General features: G+C 36.0%; 1 protein-coding gene across 2 annotated transcripts in view; it reads right to left on the reverse strand.

Annotated features, from left to right (window-relative positions):
- The window catches only part of AGL (amylo-alpha-1,6-glucosidase and 4-alpha-glucanotransferase), an 80,745-nt gene that overhangs the window by 49,958 nt on the left and 11,470 nt on the right, over positions 1–19,317 (reverse strand). For both annotated transcript variants that reach the window (XM_081223833.1, XM_081223834.1), the window contains exons 3-13: positions 18,105–18,315; positions 17,405–17,571; positions 15,966–16,169; positions 8,701–8,882; positions 8,425–8,536; positions 5,214–5,337; positions 4,768–4,870; positions 4,576–4,673; positions 3,781–3,920; positions 2,335–2,522; positions 185–308 (exon numbers count right to left, since the gene is read on the reverse strand). In XM_081223833.1, coding sequence (XP_081079959.1) covers positions 185–308; positions 2,335–2,522; positions 3,781–3,920; positions 4,576–4,673; positions 4,768–4,870; positions 5,214–5,337; positions 8,425–8,536; positions 8,701–8,882; positions 15,966–16,169; positions 17,405–17,571; positions 18,105–18,315 — 1,653 coding nt within the window. The remainder of the gene's footprint in view (positions 1–184; positions 309–2,334; positions 2,523–3,780; positions 3,921–4,575; positions 4,674–4,767; positions 4,871–5,213; positions 5,338–8,424; positions 8,537–8,700; positions 8,883–15,965; positions 16,170–17,404; positions 17,572–18,104; positions 18,316–19,317) is intronic.

The raw sequence follows: 19,317 nt of genomic DNA on the forward strand, positions 1-19,317 counted from the left end.
AGTGGAAATTTTTACTGATGAAAACAGACTAAGTTATACTAGGAAATTCTGAGTAGAATATTTAAAAGAACAGTAACTATGTTGAACATTATTAAATGCTGTATATAAAGCTATTAAATGCCTTTTAATCTACTTAAACAAAAACTAAAGCTTTAGATGGGAAAAACACTTTCAATAAGCCTACCTCTTATTAAGGAACTAATGCCCAGTCTAGTAACAAAGATATTGTCCAGGTCTTCACTTCCTGTGAACAGTTCAGCTACTACATATAAATTGGGTTGCAATTTCCTAGCAGCATCCAACATGTACTGCAAAAAGCACAGTTACAAATGTAACAGAAAGAGAAAAGCAAGATGGTGCAGGAGAAGGAGAGGAGGTAAGATTAGGCATGGATTTGAAAATATCACATCGCAAGACAAAATGGAAATCCAAGAAGAATTTCCAAATAAAGTAATTGTGCATATGTAAGAAAACAGACCAATACACACAGGAAACAAGAGAATTTATAAAGACAATATAACAGTTAAAAAGGAAGATTAGATTTTGCAGATATAGGGACACAAGGGGGAGGAAAAAAGGAAGAAGAAAAATGTTAGTGTCACATTAAAAAATTTAAACCATAACACTGCAGTTTAGGATTTCCCTCCGTTTTATGTTTTTTGTTTTTTTTAAATTTTATTTATTTATTTATTTATTTATGGCTGTGTTGGCCCTTCGTTTCTGTGAGAGGGCTTTCCCCAGTTGAGGCAAGTGGGGGCCACTCTTCATCGCGGTGCGCGGGCCTCTCACCATCGCAGCCTCTCTTGTTGCGGAGCACAGGCTCCAGACGCGCAGGCCCAGCAATTGTGGCTCACAGGGCCAGTTGCTCCGCGGCATGTGGGATCTTCCCAGACCAGGGCTCAAACCCGTGTCCCCTGCACTGGCAGGCAGACTCTCAACCACTGCGCCACCAGGGAAGCCCCTATGTTTGTTTTTAATACCTCTAATCAGACCATTAATTTCCAGGCACTTGACTAAGCTATTCATGATAAATTCCCTACTGGTGAATCATTTAGCTATTGCAAAGATTAGGTCTGACCAGACTGAAGCCAGTTTTTCCTACAGATGATAATAAACTTTTTTTTTTTTGGCCATGCTTTGCAGCTTGTAGTATCTTAGTTCTCCGACCAGGGACTGAACTCGGGCCATTGCAGTGAAAGCACTGAGTCCTAACTACTGGACCACCAGGGAATTCCCCAAAACTCTTAATCAGAAATCAGATCAGTTCCAAAAAGTTTTTTTTAACATAACATTTGCACAAAGACTAGTAAAATACTTGAAATTCTATCAAGTAAGATCCTAGAGGATTATGTAACTTAAAATTAAGCAAGTTAAATTTTAATATTCTAACTTTTGCCATAATGTTATAACAATCTTAAAAGTGTATTTTTTTTTTGATGTTGCTATAAAGGCACACACAAAAAAACCTCTGCCATTTTTTGAAGCTAATAAACGTCTACCATCTTAACTAATGTTCATTAAATTCTTCCAAATCAAATCAACTTTTCATCACAGGACTTGAAACATATACATTATAATACTGCTTTAAAAGTATAGAAATAGATGTTTTTCAGATAAGCACACATTTCCAAAGAACACTAACTTGTGACTAGAAAACTATCAAAGATCTTATAAACAGAATGAAAATTTGAAGTGTTTACAAAGCTGTAAAATGTAAAAGATAATGCTGTAAGTGTTGGCATTGCTTAAGTTACTGTAAAAAACCCAAAGAGAAATAGAAAACTTTTATGTTTACATTTACATTTTTATAAACAATTAATAAAAATTGAATCAAATGAGGCTAAAATAGTTTCAATATGCTGTAATGTTAGGGTTTAAATAATCATTATAATATGAAATAAGCTATTCAACTTCACAGTGGCTACTAATGTATTGAAAGCAACCTAAAAATAACAAGAATAAGACAAATTAATATTTATATATTAAAATATTAATAAGATTAATTCTGTTAAAATATTAATATTAAAATATGAATGTTTAAATAATATATATACAGCAATATGGTTGTGTGTGTATTATCAGAGACAATATAATGTACTTCCCTAACTTAAAATAAAAATATTAACTCAAACATTTTTAGCCCAGTACTCCATAATAGCTGCATCAAAAAATTGTCAGAACTATGCAAATTATGCAAGTGTTAAATACTACCACCAAATCAATGTTGGTATCCAACTAGCAAAAGGAAACATATATTTGTATACTCTATTTAAGGAAAGCTAGGAGAGAATACTGAATTTCTTTTCTTAATGTAGATGAATTACTTTTCTGTACCTCGGCTACATGAAGAGGTGTTGAGTGACAGTTATCAAGACGGATTCCCTGGAAATAAGTCGCAGTTATTTCAGTGTATTTTTTCATGTGTGCCCAGAGATAAGGACAGTCCTCTGGTTTTTTCCCATAGCGTAATTTAACACTGTCTCCCCAGCAAATAAGTTCTCTCCTTAGATAAACATCTGAACCTGTTAAGAAAGGAGCTTGCTTTCAATGGTTTGAGAAACAAAATGAAAACATTTACTTCAAGGAAAAACTTGTATTTAGAACACATTTACTATTTCTAACACAAACCATATATAGGTTAAAATTACATCTAAAATGGCATGGGACAAAATTTTTTAAAGTTAATAGTAATTTGGATCGCATATCTATTTTGCTAAAATTGTACCTTATTGTTTCTTCTAAAAATGTGTGCTTAATGGCAAAAATTTAAGTTACTTCTTGAAGGAAAACAATAATAGTAGGCCTTTAAAGCTATAGTTCTACCAAAAACATTTAAAGCTCCAACTCCACCTTGCTACCAGTTTTTGGCAACAGGTTACATTAAATCCACGGTGTAGAGCAGAATGTCTTTTTTCATTTAGAATGGTTAGAATGGAGAGGGCAGAGATACTTAAATCCAAAGCTACACTTTTTTTTTTTTTTTTTTTTTGCGGTACGCAGGCCTCTCACTGTTGTGGCCTCTCCCGTTGTGGAGCACAGGCTCCGGACACGTAGGCTCAGCGGCCATGGCTCACGGGCCCAGGTGCTCCGTGGCACGTGGGATCTTCCCGGACTGGGGCACGAACCCGTGTCCCCTGCATCGGCAGGCGGACTCTCAACCACTGCACCACCAGGGAAGCCCTACACTTTTTTTTTTAAATGAGATTTCTGAATTAAATTTAATGTAATTAAAACAGGCTTCTAATTCTAAAATGTTAAAAAATAAATATATTGATAGGTCCCCTGCAAAATTCTTCCTGGCAATGAAATAGCTGTAGAAAAATAAGATGCTAGTATTAAGTGAGAGGGAATCTAAAACAACTGGTTTCTAGTTTAACTGCCATTCAAATACCTTAAATACTCCTCTGGCTAATGAGTGAAAATATCTCTTATAGTAAATAGTTGTAATAATAGAGGTTTCAAATGTCTTTTAAAAACGCAATAAATTCTTGCCCAAATAAACTCTTAGGCAGAACCACAATATAAAATAGATATATAAAAGCTATTCTGTTTGAGGAGATAAGGGGTAGAAAGGGAAAGGAGGGAAAAGAAGAAGATGAATCCCATCCTGTCAATCCCTTCTCTTTTCTCTCAAACTGTATGCACCTCTGGCATCTGTAATGAAATAGTTTTAAAAACACTAGCATAGTGGGGGGGAAAAATCAATAAACAATTTATACTTTGAGATTGCCATGAACTTTTATTTCCCTATCCATAGAGAAGTTAACAAAAATGATATACCTGGTTCAGCAAAGTTTCGAAGGGGATCATCTCCCATTACCCATCCATTATGTGCCATCAGAAAACAAGCTTTATCTGGGACATGAATCATAGATTCTTCTGTGGAGATGGGCATTTCTTCAAAAGGGAAAGTAAAATATCTAGGGAGATACAATCAAGTATGAAATCCATACAGAGAAACTCCTTGGAGAGAATGTGAATTAGCACTATTAAAATTAAACTTCTTCCGTAGTGAATAGAATAGAAAAGATTAGTTTGATACCATTTATGGGAAATAAACTGCAATATAGGTAAAAAAATCATCAGTAGACATTTTGAGTAAACCTAGTAGGATTTGAGAAATTGAGTTAGTATTATAGCATATCTGATTTATATTCTAAATAATAACTTAAAAAATCTCATAAAATTACTAAGAAAATCACTGAGATATTGACATTATTTTGCAAAGGTTTTTACTACACTTCAGTTGCCTAATCTATGTTGTACATTACTTAAAGTATAAGGAACTAAATGCTTGCTTAATTTGATTAACATTGAATTTATTAGTAAGTATGCAGTCCTCCAGAAACATGAATGTAAATGATTATAATTTGGTTAATAATGATAGTTTCTCTAACTAAAGATGTACCTAACAAAATTAATTAATATTAAGCTTAGTTACCAGATCAAAACTTCTATTTCAATTTAAGAAATGTACTGAGGCACACATTAAAGGAAACATTTAGGTTAATTTGAAGAGTTTAATACAATTTTCAATTTTTAACCTTTAATGAGAAGAAAACAAAAATGGAATACCTGGTAACCAAAGGATGTTTTCTAGTGACAGGTCCTAGTTTAGGACCATGGCCAGCCAGTCGTTCATAAAACACATTTCCCAAAAGGCAATTAACTGCCTAGAAAACATGAAATTATATTACATCAACGACAACAATAAAAAACAGTATTAACACTCAAAGAAAAACAGCAGTTCAAAGAAGTAGGTAAAACCTGTTCCTGATGATAGTTCACGAGTTGATGCTTCTCTGAATTTAATTCCTCAAGTCTCTTCTGGAACCAACTGCAGCATTCATTAATTGCGGCTGGCCCATCACTTGAAACAGATAAAGCAATACAAACATTATATAATGGTTTTACAAATTCTACATTTAAAAATTTTCTAATAATGGTCATAGAAACTTTAAACATATTCATCAGGATCTTAATTATGGCTGAAGAAGTTTTCCAACTGTATACATTTTTACATTTATGTATAGGAACACGGACGAGCACACAGACAAGAGGGGAAATGTCATGCGTTTGAAGTAGTAGAATTATGGTGAATTACTTTATTTCATTTTATATTCAGGCTTTTAACAATAGCATGAAAATAATACCATCCATAAAGGTTTACAAGTAATATTACTCTTTAATATGTAGTAAAATATAAAACATACTCATGTGGTATGAAAGTTGCTAGTGCAACGTTCATATCTACAGTACAGCCAAGTCGTCTGTATTCAGGATCCTGAATAATCTTAAGGTGTTGTTTTGGATCAGGCTTTGTTGTTTTCCTATTTTCTGAAAGAAAGAAAATATTATATCTTAAATGCAGATATGCATAAGGAGATTATAACTGTTACTGATTTCAAATTTTTAGTTTATAGTTTTTTCTTGGAAAATAAAACATATGTTTATTTCATAAGCATCCTTCCTACCTCCCTGTCCATCCTCCTGCACACCATCTAACACACACGCGCACACACACACACACACACACACACGGAAGGAAAGACAGAGAGAGAGAGAGAGAGAGAGAGAGAGAGAGAGAGAGACTGACTGAGGAAAAAAACCTCAAAAACACTATAAAAGAAAAACACAGCAATTCCTACCAGTTCAACCTCAGTCCCATCTTTCTACCTCAGTTGGCATTCAGTTATTCTATACATTCTTTAGTGCATTAAGGATGTTGATGGTACAAATTTTCTTCACAGGTGCTACCAAATACATTAACATTAGGACTTTTTTTCCCTCAAAGATTGCCTTCTATTCTAAAAAGTAAGTCATTAACAACCTGACTTTTTCTGAAAGAAGCACACAGGTTTGTTTTTATACTGTTTTCCTTTTCATCAACAAGCATATTCTTACATAATAATAAAAAATGAAAAAAGTAAATAAACATTTTGTGGGGGGAAATTTCACTCTTCTTCTGGAACTTGTCCCTAATAAATCAGGTATTGGTACAGGACTGCCTCCAGTGGGTTTGATTTTATATTAATTAATACCTGGCTTATTCTAAAAAGATTTTGCAATGGCTTATAAAGGCCCAAACAAACTAAGGTAAAAATTAAATAGATTTTAATATGTAGTTTCTGAGGTTAATCCAGATGAGTAACATACATGAAAAATGCCAGAAGTGTTTAAAAAAAAGAAAAAGCTACACAATCAGTGTACATTATAAAACAGTCTTTAGTACTGGTAGACTAAAAGACGGATCACTGGAATAGCACAGCTAACAGGTCCATGTGTATTTGGTGTATGATTATACATTATGAAGTATTATGGTGGTACCCCAAATCAGTATAAAAGGATGGATTATCAACTCAATATCATTTTTAAAAATAAGAATAAAGTTAAATATTTTCTTTATATAAATTCCAGGTGTACTAAATATTTAAAAATAAAATATAAATAAGATTATCAGAAGAAAACACAGATTGCTGTTTGAAGGTCTAGGCACAATGTGAAATCAGAAGCCATAAAAGAAAAGATCAACAAATTTGGTTACACTGGGGAAAAAAACCAACATAAACAAGAGTTAAAAGATCAACAGCATACTAGGAGGATATATTTGAGGCCACTATAATAAGGAATCAGAAAGAATAATGAGTCAATATGAAAAAAGACAAACAACCCAGTAGAAAAATAGGGAAAGAACATTAATAGGGAATTAATGGAAGAACTATAAATGGCTAATTAACATGTGAAAAGATATTTCACTAATAAGCAAAGAAATGTAAATTAAAATAATGAATATTTTCCCTTATTGACAAAGATTATAAAGATTAATGGTATCTAACATTGGTGATGGTATAGTTAGTGATAATGTAAACTGGTACAACTTGTGTTGAAAAGCAATTTGACAATATCTATCATAAATTTATCATGAAATCTGTATACCCTTTGACCCATGAATTCTATGTCTAACAATTTGTCCTACAGATTTACTCACATAGCAAGTAAAGATAACATCTACAAGGATATATTTTCTATAGTACTGCTTATAAGAATATAAATTCTCCTAGGGCAAGGGCTTGCTACTATGTTCACCATTGAATCTCCATGCCTGGAAGAGTGCCTTTCACATAACAGTTGATTCAATAAACACGTATTGAATGAATGAGAAATGAACTGCAAATAATCTATCTAAAAGGCTAAAGAAATTCAAGTACTTTAAAACAGTGTATTCTATCTAGAGGTTAAAAGAAATAATTAGCTGTAATAAGATCATGCTGTCAACTAAAATAACAAGTTGTTAAACAGTCCATATGCTATAGTTTTATTTGTGTGTGCATAAAATAGATATAAATATAAAACTTATGAATATGATTTATATATATCTAATTAGATAAAATTGGAATTTCTTTCAAAAAGAGTCTGAAAAGAAACTATTAGATAGTTCCTTCTAGGTTTTGGGGGAGAGGAACTCACACATTCCATTTATTATATTTTTGCACCTTATTGCAAATAAATAATACAGCTTATAAACATCAGAGGGAAGGGAAGATGGAGGTTCTTCAGTAAAATAAAACATGAAGGAAAGTTAATATAAAAAATTCATATATAAGGTGTTACACAATTGTGAAAGTTGAGAGAGTAAATCTGACCCTAAGCTTCCTGGGCCTCAGGTCATACTGATTTCTACTTTGAAGGCAGTATTTCTGGGCCCTACGCAAGCTCTAGTTTCTGGATGAGGAAGAGGATTTCTAGCCATCAAAGATCCTTGCTGTTAGGTTGTCCTATACTAATTGTAGATACATTCTTTATAATTTTTCTGATTTGCCTCCGAAAAACCCTAATTTCTCTTTCAGCATGTTTTTTCCTATCCTACTTTGTCAGGGACATAATGATTAACTTCTTAAGGTTAATTATGTCCTTAACTGAAGATCTGATTCTTTATCTTTGCTACTGGCTAGTACCTGAGTCAGTCTCACTAGTGGTTAGGTAGCCTTAATGGTAGGAGCCATCAGCTAGAAGCCCCTCTACCTCAGTTAAGATTCCTACGTTAGCCAACAGAAGACTTACATCTCTCAGTTTCAAAGCCTGTTTTGAGTCTTTGGCAGCTGAAATACTCTGCTCTGCTTACCTGCCATTCATGCATTTAACAAATACATATTGAGCTCTACGGTATTCTGAGCATTGTGCTAAGGAATCAATGTAAGAAACAGTCCCCGAGGGAAGTAAGTATGTATTATGACATGCCCTTTAGGTATCTCTGCTAACTCTAAGATAGCTTCCAGAATCATAGTTTTAGAGCATCAAAAACAATACAAATATCATATAATAATAACAGATTTAATAATGTGTTAACCAAGAGAAGTTATCGCTTCAAAGAGTAATACTAGATTTCTTAAAATCGATAGAAACATTCTAGTGTATATCCTGTACCTTGTGTAAGAAGTCCTCTAAATTGTTCAACTGCTTTGTCAACATCTACTTGGAAAAATTCCCAGAGATGGATCTTTGGGAAAATATCCTCCCAAATTATTTTTCGAATGCACTGAAAAATATCAATATTTAAAATATACACATTTAAAATCTTTTTACGAAACATTATTTACCATATTAAAAGACAGGCTCTAAATGATTTTCAACCACACATTTACTTTACACTTTAGAAATTCTGCTACTGTTTTAGTGTGGTATTCCTCTATACATACTGACATTCATTTGATGATCATTTTCAATCAGAGCAGCTACTCCTCTTTCTTTGTATTTCCCTTCTGCAACGTCACAGGATAAATGCCAAAGTGCTCTGTCTAAGACCCAGGCAGGTTTTAAGTGTGGGGAATTCACAAGGTTATATGCACTTTCTGGATGTTCCTGGAGCCATTTACTTTTAGAAGCTTAAAGAAAAAGGAAACATAAAGTAATATCATGTAATTAAACTGAAGTTAAGTTTAAAGGTAAAATAAAATATCAACATCTATCACTCATTTTTTTATATATTAGATATCAATATTTTATAATGATATTGTAGTATGAAAACAATTTTTTGGTTGTGGTATCCTATCATCTATTTCACCATACATTTTTCTTTTCTGTTGTAAGAGTTTTTAATTGATAGTAAATAGGATCAACACATTTATTAATGCCATTGTATAAATTGTTTACTATTGTAGTGGGAGTTAAGAAGGGTCTTGTCCTTGGCCTCTTTTTTTTTTTTTTGCGGTACGCGGGGCTCTCCCGTTGCGGAGCACAGGCTCCGGACGCGCAGGCCCAGCGGCCATGGCTCACGGGCCCAGCTGCTCCCCGGCATGTGGGATCTTCCCGGACCGGGGCACCAACCCGTGTCCCCTGCATCGGCAGGCGGACACTCAACCACTGCGCCACCAGGGAAGCCCCCTTGGCCTCTTTTGATGGTCCTTGGGTGAACTATATTTTGGAATGCACCTTCTAAACCTAAAGGACATCTTTTCCTTTAAGGCAGACTGGGCTTTTGCCCTGACTTCAAGTTCTCTGGCCTCATTAAAGCAGAAAGTTACCTGTATCTTCAATTCTGGTTTAGGCTTTTCAGTGTCTGGCTGTTAGGTTCTAGGGCAGAAGAGCCCCCTGACATTTACTTTCCCCAGGAGCTTCTCTTTTTTACTTCTGGTCTCCTGAGTGACAGGGCCCTCCTTCAGCCCCACCTAAGCTCTAGGTTCTGTCTCTTACCTATCCTTAGAACGCAAAATGTCATTTATATCTTTTTCTCCTACATATCATGTATTCCTGTGGGTTTTATTTTTCTTTTGAGGTGGGGGGGAGGTGAGATTCCTTCATCTAGATCTTTAAATATGCTTGTATCTCCCCAAAGCTAAGAATACAAACACACACCTTATCTAAATGCAGTTATTTCTCTAAGTTCTGCAGGGTCTATTAGTATCGAGACCAAACGTCTTGAAAATCCAACCTGTATCTACCACTTCCACTTTCTCCCCACACTCTCATTCCTTCTCCCACTACAATCTGCTTCTACAGCCAGTGCTCCACCAAGATTACTCCAGCCTCCTAATCATGAAATTTAGTGTTACTTTCTCATTTTCATCACTTTCAAGTTCTACAACATTTGTCATTACTGATTAGTCCTTCCTTGATTTACAAAAGACCTCTTCCTTGATTTACAAAAGGTGTCGTTATCTTGGTTGCCTTAAATTTTTGCTTCTCTCTTTTGTGCCCTCTCTTTTCCTTCTCATCTCCCCTAAACCCTGGAGGGAGGTTTGCTACATTTTAGTTCTTCTCTTTACTTGAACATGCCCTTCCTCATCACACCCACTCTTCTCAGTACATCTCTCAAACTGGCCCAGACTCCAGCTGAGGCCCAGGCACATCTACCCAAGCATGTGATGACAGCACTGCCTGGGGACAGCATGTTAACACAAAATCCATTCATAGGTCCACATATATCTACACTGAAAGTGTCATATATCCCAGGCACTGTTCTGAGAGCTAGATATTCTATAGCAAATAAGGGAGCTAGGTTCAGGTGCTCATGGAGCCTTCATTCTAGAAAGCGTTTTTTTGTTTGTTTGTTTTTGTTTTTAATTTTGCTTAGACAATCCTGATGGAAGAAAACTCAGTTCTCTCATAGGCAACCTCTTTGTATAGCTAATCTTGAAAGGTTAATAAGATATATTGTTTCGATAAAACTGATAAAAGTGAGGCTGAGAAACTGCTAAAAAAATATACTCAAAGAACAAGGGTATAGCTTGTATCTTATTACCCATTTGTATCAGTAAGTTCAGAATCAGAATCAGGAGTTTTGCAAGGTATTTCAAGTGTTTACAACATTGGAGGTAATTTGTTTTAGACACATTTTACTTCATCTTTTTTTTTTTTTTTTTTTGCGGTATGTGGGCCTCTCACTGTTGTGGCCTCTCCCGTTGCGGAGCACAGGCTCCGGACGCACAGGCCCAGCGGCCATGGCTCACGGGCCCAGCCGCTCCGCGGCATGTGGGATCTTCCCGGACCGGGGCACGAACCCGTGTCCCCTGCATCGGCAGGCGGACTCTCAACCACTGCGCCACCAGGGAAGCCCCTTGCTTCATCTTTAAAATGGACTAATGCCCTGTAAATTCATGCTCAGGAGTGGTTAATGTACATTAAAGTAGTAACAATTATTCAATACCTACCATATGCCAGGAACTGTTAAGTGCATTAATTTATTGACCCTCATGCCCTTCCAAATGATATAGGGCATACTACTATGTTCCTTTGACAGATGAGAGACTGAGATAAGTACCTCAGCAAAAGTCACACAGCCAGGAAAAGAACTGGGCAAGTCTCTTCAGAATCTGCAGTCTAACCATTTTGCTCTATGGCTGAGATGAATGTGGTCATGCCTTGTTCACTCAGCTGAGAACCATTACAATCCTTACAGAGTTTTAAAATCATTATTATTTTTAGTTTCACTTATATGATAAATCATTTAGTAAGTCACTGATTTACTTAGTATTTATTTAATAGACAGAATACATAAGAAGCAGAGATGCTGTAATAAAAGTTAAATTGATAGTTCTTCAAATTTGAATCAAGATAGTTTTCCCAAGATTTATCATCATAGTCATTGAAATTCAAGATTATATAAGAGAAAAATGTCATGATAATTATATCCAATTTGGATTTTCATTTATTAAGAGTAAATGCTAAGGCAACTCCAACTTTTTACATGGTAAAATCCTGAAACTTTGTTTCTTATCTCAATTTTATGAAACAAAATCAAGTGTAAAATGAAAGAATTCTAAACATTAGCTAATAAAAGTATTTTTTCTCATTCTATATGGAAGAGGAGTTAAACTCCAAACTATGTCTTAATACGTATCAAAATTAAAAATGAAAGATGGACTTCCAGATCAGCCCAGTAAAAAAAGACTCTAGAAATTGTCCTAAGGGCATCTGGCACATGGAGAAACATTTATTCAAGAAAACCTACTAATTCTTAGTAAGAATAGCAAGAGTCTGTGGCACTTGAACCACAACCTGCTCCCTTATCCCACCCGACCAACCACGTGTTATGGAAGCTCTACCCCAGTGCTCTGCTCCAGGCAGGTGTGGCCAAGATGGGAGATGCCCTCTCCCCTTACCTCCCAGTCTGGGGTTAGTTTCATTCTGGGAGAGGCAGGCATACCGAGTGAACAACGAAGTACACTCTGACCTAGGGTGACTTCTAGGAAGCCAGCCTTAAAAAGAAATCCCATTCACCTCTGGCAGTCTGGAAGACCTTGTGTATGCCCAAGGCTGAGCCATCTCTGCAGCAGTCAGAGAGGGAACTCCTAAACTAACCAGTTCAGGTTTATCTTTTTCCATCCTTTTACTGTCAACCTACCTGTATCTTTGAATTTAAAGTGTGTGGCATGTAGACAGCATATATTTGGATCTTGTTTTATTTATTTATTTTTTAATTGACTCTGAAAATCTCTGCCTTTCAAGACATTACTTTCAAGATTCCCTAAATCTTTGGCTTTAAAATTTTTACTATGATGTGTCTGAGTGTAGCTCTCTTTTGTTTATGTTATCTGGAGGTCCCTGAGTTTTAGGATGTGTAAATTAATGTTGGAGGTTGGGAGGTTTTCAGCCATTATTTCTTCAAGTATTTTTTTCCATTCTTTCCTCTTCTTCTGATGTTTCCATGTCCCACATTTCACTGAAACTCTGTTCATTTTAATCTTTTTTCTCTCTGTTCTTTAGATTGCATAGTCACTGTTCACTAACCCTTTCTTCTTTCAACTCAAACATACTGCTGAACAGCTCTAGTGAAATTTCTCATTTTGGTATTTACTTTTCAACTCCAGAATTCTCATTTGGCTCTTTTTAAAAATTTCTATCTATTTATGATATTCCCTCTTTGAGGGGCTATCATCATAATATCTTCTTTTACTGCTTTAATTTGGTTTCCTTTAATTCTTTAAATACATTTATAATACTTGCTTTAAAGTCTATTTCAAGTATGACATCTAGGACTTCTCAAAGGTGATTTCTGTTGCCTGTTTTTTTCTTGCCTAAGGGCCACACTTTGCTGTTTCTTTACATGTCTCAATTTTTTGTTGAGTATTGGTGATTTAGATAACATATTGTAGCAATTCTGGATATTGATCCCATCCCCTCCAGGTCTTTTTGGTTGCTGGTTTGTGACTTGTCTGGACTATTTTAGGGAAGTCTATTTCCCCCACAGTGTGCAGACTCTGATGTTGCGACTCAGGGTGCAGCCTTGCCCATGGGTAGTCAGCCTTGGGTGATGGTGGTTTTTAGCAGGGCTCTCTTAAGTGTCTTTTTCCCTGAAATCTGTTAAGCTGTCTGCTTCTGTTGGTATCACACTCAGCTATTTCTCTCCTGAGTTGTTACTCAGGCTGACTGTGCTATTATTTTTAATAATATTCTGGAGCACTGCAATGTGATCCAATTAAATTTGGGTCCCTTGGCATGGGTAGTCTTTGAGGCCTGTCTTTGAGGCTTGTTCTGACCCCAAGAAGGCTCTTGTTAGCTGTCTCTTTCCCTGGTTCTCTCTGTTAGACCAGTAGCTGGCCTATGGTTTAGCATGTTGCTCTCATGAAGATACCAGCCTCCTTTGGATTGTTTACCACCAAAGCCTCCATTGTTTTCAACAGTGCTCACAGGCTTGAACTTTCCCATGCTATGTGCCAAATAAAGTCAGTTCCATTCTTACTCTGTTCTTACTGCACATCTCTTCCCGGGGGCAGAACACCTGTGTCACTGCTCCACCAGTGGTGGCAGGGATAGGATCCTCTGGTTTTCTTGGCTTTCCTCTCCAGGTGTGGAACCCCGACCCCACAAGCAAGCTGGGGCAAGGGTCCAGTATTCTTGACCTGCCATGCATGAAGTAGAACTTTCTCTTTCTGAGGGGGGGCTGGGTGGAGGAAGGGAGCCTCAGGCCTCTCATCTGCTCATGCCTAGAATAGTTTCCGTAACATAGTGCTGAAAGGGGGGAATGAGAAACGCTGTAAGCCTGCCCCTTTCAACCACAGCCCTAGACTGGGAGCCAGGGAGAAAGGGAGCCTGGTGTCCTTGGCAGCACCTGCTAGGAACAGACCTATCATCACTCTGACTGGGGAAGGGTAGGGAGGGAGGAGCAGGTTGTGGTTCAAATGTCACAGACTCACTATTCTTTCTGAGGTTTAGTACATATTCTTGCATAAATGTCTCTCCATGTGCTGAATGCCCTTAGGACAATTTTCGGAGACTTTAGTCTTTTAAAAACAATTTTCATCAGTTATAGCTGTTTTGCAGGGTAGAGGGTCTGTGAAGCCCTTAACAGTGCCATTCTGGAAGCTGACTTTCCCTGGATAGTAACTTTTTAATGAAAACCTATTTCATAGAAAGGACATTATGATACGCAACACTTTCCATGCAAGGTGGAAGCAACATTCACTTCTTTTATATTACACAGAATCTCTCAAATGCTTTAGAAAATACAGTCTCTGACAGAGTCTGTGACTGTACTCCAAACCTTATACTCCCTTTGTTCCTTTAGTAACAGAACTCTCAAGGTTCAGTGACAGACATGGCTGACAAACAAAATACTACACTGCAAGCTCCTTTATAGCTAGGTGTGACAAGAGACAAAATCCTATCTGGTGCAATGTGAGCAGAAGGGATATATACACCAGATCATGCCCTTAAAAGACATTACTTCCCTTTCCTCATTGCCACTGGGTAGAGGTGATATAAGGAACTGGAGGGGCCATATTTGATTAAGAGATGGAAGCAAAGTGCTGGAGACAGCAGAGCAGCATGAGAGAAAGAACTTAGCTCCCTATCATGGGTTGGCTACCACACCAGTCTTGGAATGCCTACTTAATCTTTTATAAGAAATAAGTATAATTTAAATCTTAAGTCACTATATTTTTGTCTTTTTGTTACAGCTGCCTAAGCCATATCATAATTCGTACGCTGCCATTATGTGGTTGGATAAATTTGATGTGAATAGTATTAAAGATGTCAAAGTAGTTATCGATAACGTCAAATTTTCAAGCGAAGAATACTGAATTCTTAGACATTAGGCAGTTTTCACTGTGGACCCTGATGCTTAGTTTCCAGGTGCATGCAGAAACAACAAATTTTAGAACGTTCCTATTTCTTCGCCTAATTTTGATTGTTTATTATTATCATTAGAGATTATTGTCTATATTGATGAACCAAATCTTTGAGCTTTTGAACATCTTCATAGTTCCTATGGTTACTTGGAAAACAATTTTATGACACACACACCAGAGATTTTTGTTGTTGTTGTTAAATGTTTTGTACCACCTGGAATTCCTGTTGTTTACATATGTAAATCAGTGGTTTCCTGACTTTTCTACATCATGGCAAACAGAAAAGAGCATCTGCAAGGTACACTGGGTTAAACTGAAAGCTGATCAGGGCCAGAGGCTTCTCCAGACCCAGTTACTCTGAGAGCTGATGGAAGCAGTCATTTTCTGAGGATCAGCAATTGGAAACCTCTGATACATTTTTATAGAATTGTATACTGGTAAGAAATCCTGGGTGCCAAACTTTAATAATATCTTTTAACATATAAAAGATATAATTTTCAAATTTAAGTTCTAAGAATTTACCAATAATTTTCTCTTCAAATAACACCATTCAGTTTTTTCAAATATATGCTATAGTACCAGAGCTATGGCTATATAGGATTCATTAGTTGGTCTGTAAAGTATTAATACTGTAAATTGAAATATGTGGTCTTTTCTATGATCACACTCCTGTTTTTATAATCATCACATGTAAAATACTTACATATTGGTATCTTCAACTAACACTGTTTTTCTTTGAAAGAAAAAAAGTGGTACTGTATAAAGTGATTTTTAAATTGAAGGACACCTAATCATCACTTATGTTTTCAAAATTTATGTTATATAAAACAGCAAGGAATGAAATAATTAGAATATAATATTCTCATTAAAATTAATAGAAGTAGTTAATGAAGCTCATACCAGTATGATTGTAGACAACATCAGTAATACAAAGAATATTCCATTCCTTTTTCAATTTTTCCACTAGCTGTCCAACATCAGTCCAGGTGTACTTTTTATTAGGTCTTGAAAAATCAGGATTTAATTCTAGCTGATCAGCAAGGGAATAGCACGACCTAGATAGTCCAAGAGTCTGCAATGGGGTAAAATGAATCATGTTGTAGCCTGCAACACAAGAAAATAAACAAAGACCACTGTAAGAAAAAACATACCTAAAACTAAGCAAAATGTAAGGTTAAACTTCCATAAGTAATTCTAAATGGCAAGGCAATCATGCTACCAGAGAAGGGGTTAAAGACTTGGGTTTCAATCCTAGCTGTACCACAAGTGACTTCAAGCAAGTCTACTTAAATCTTTCAAGATTATCAGTGTCCTCATATGCAAGATAGGGATAATGAGATGATGTATTTGAAAAAAATCACACACAATGCCTAGTTACTATTAGGGGTTCAATTTATATTTCTTGAATTGATATATTTATATGTAGAAAATATATCCTATGCAAGTATATCAGTACATCTTTCTCCTAGTTTTAATGTTCCATAGTACTTGTATTCTGTTTTAGTTATGTCAGTGAACTTCTCATTTCTTTCTTCACTCTATGTTTAAGTCGAAAGTAGAAAATTAACATTACCCTTTACTTAAGAGTAAAATACACCTTAAGTTTCATTTTACTCTTGGTATGTATGGCAGCACATGACTTCCACATGGAAGACCATTAATCAAGGCTTGTTGAATTAAAATTATATATAATGATAATATATTTTATTTATTTATTTTTGGCTGCGTTGGGTCTTCATTGCTGTGCGAGGGCTTTCTCTAGTTGTGGAGAGTGGAGGTTACTCTTCATTGCAGTGCGAGGGATTCTCATTGCGGTGGCTTCTCTTGTTGAGGAGCACAGGCTCTAGGAGCACAGGCTTCAGTAGTTGTGGCATGCGGGCTCGGTAGTTGTGGCTCGTGGGCTCTAGGGCGCAGGCTCAGTAGTTGTGGCGCATGGGCTTAGTTGCTGCACAGCATGTGGCATCTTCCTGGACCAGGACTCAAACCCATGTCCCCTGCATTGGCAGGCAGATTCTTAACCACTGTGCCACCAGGGAAGTCCATGATAATACATTTTCCAACACATTCTGGTAGCTTACTAATTTTTATATGTCAAAGTAAAGTCTTAGAAACAATAATAATCTTATTTTGTCATAGAGTTCCGTAATTTATTCAGTTGAACCATAAAATTTGCCATTTTTGTAGGTTAAAAATGGTCAAGTAGCAACAATTTCATACAGTTCTATTTATGTTACTAAATGTACTAAGGAATGAAATTAAAAGAATTAAAGCCTTTGAAATCTGTATCACAGAAGATAATTACATTTATTTTAAAGAAGAAGAAAGAAAGCTGACATTACCTGATTCTTTTGCAACCCTAAGTCTGCTTTCCCATTCATCAAAGGGTCCCATACACTTGGCTAAAAATGTCTGGAGAGTAACACAGTCCAAGGGTAACACGTGATTATCAGCACCAACACGTAAAATAGGGTCCACAACTATGTAACCTCCACCACTTTTCTCATTTCTAAGGAAAAAACAAAACAAAAATTTCTCAATTAATGATGGGAAAAATAAGTCTCATCTAATAGTCTGACTCTCTAATTGGAAAGTAAATTGTCCCATTTAAAAATATATTTCCAGGCACATAAAATCATTTTAAAAGTTGCAATAAAACAATGGAAAAGCCATGTTTTATCCTTTTCCAATCTTTACATAATGACATAATACAATATATACATATATATCTAATAAAATTGCTTTAAGGAAAAATAAGTGTACTAAGATCAGTAATAACAAGGGCACTTAAGTAAATAGATCCTATAATCAGGTTGCATGAAAAGACTACAGTATTTATGCCATTACTTTATAATAGTAATACTTTGAATATGTAATGAAGCTTACAATTACTTCCTAGAAACTGAAGGATCATATTCTATTTGCATCTCAGGAAAGCCCTGTAAAAATTGCACTGCCATGGCTCATATGGTACTTTTTACAAGTTAGATAACTTCAAGTTATAGAATAAATTAACTTTTTTTCACATACAGAGCACCTTACCCTTGAAGGAAGTAATACTGAAATGATCCAGCTTGTTGAAGATTAAGTTTACAGTATTTATCAGAATCATCTTCTCTTTCTGTTGGATTTTCCCATTCCAGGGAATGGAATTTTTCTCGATTAAATGCTTCTCCAGGAAATGGGTAATTTGTATACACAGTAACTGCTTTTCCCTGTAAAGTTGGGCCTAATCGGAACTGTAGTTCAAACCCTAAACAAAAAGCACATTTTAATAAACTCATTGCAGGACTTAAGTTACCATATTAAAAAGATGTTTTATTTAAAGTATTATACAACAATGATTTCTCAACTATGTTTAAAAGAACTCCAAATATTTAATGCTGTTCTGGAACCACTTTGCATTTCAATTTAGCTTAATTTTTTTATTTTAACATACAGTAGACACTGTCTGCTTTGTACTGTTCCTCTCTTCTTCTCCTGGAAACTGATTACTAGTCGCATGGCTACTTTGGGATATGCAAGTTCTTACATGATTCCATTCCATTCCATGATTACCTCCGTCCCACTTCCTGAACTGCTCAGAGGTGGGCATCTAACTAGACACTTTCGCTGGTATTTTTCAAACTGCAGCAGAGAAAGTGAGTTTCTCTGTGGTATCAGATTCTCTGATAGTACGTAAAAGTTGGGAGGTATCATGGGACACTATCTTACCAGATAGAGCAAGCCAGTCTTCCCTGAGAGAAGTCAACCTCTAGAGAGGCAGAATTCAGATTTCTAACAGTTCTAGAGGCATTTGAGCCCCTGATACCAGTTGTCCCTGATGTCTGCTCAACTCCAGAGATGTGGTAATAGAGGGTTAACAAGTGGCTTTGTGGAGCTGAGTGGGACGGGGGTAGGAGTGGTGAGGAACCCTAATTTGCAGTGTTTGCTGACTTCTGGAGGAAACAAGTCTCACCATGGTCCATCTCAGGCTACCAACATGGCATCACTGAATGTGGAACTGGGAAGAGATATGCATGATCAGCTCTTGTGAGACAACGCCAGCAACTCCAGCATGCTACTGCCCCTAAACCTACTCTTCATGGTTTAGTTACTTAAGCCTTTCTTGGAATTCTGAAAGCCAAAACATTCTCACTTTTGCCTTAGTTAGGCTATTTCTTTTAAAATATACCTGAGATTTCTGTACTGTATTACAAGTATTTTGCCCTAAGAGGAAAAAAGTTAACAAATTACAGTTATAACTTTACTATGA

Source organism: Mesoplodon bidens, assembly GCF_964165515.1.
Source record: "Mesoplodon bidens genome assembly, chromosome: 2".
Lineage (NCBI taxonomy): Eukaryota > Metazoa > Chordata > Mammalia > Artiodactyla > Ziphiidae > Mesoplodon > Mesoplodon bidens.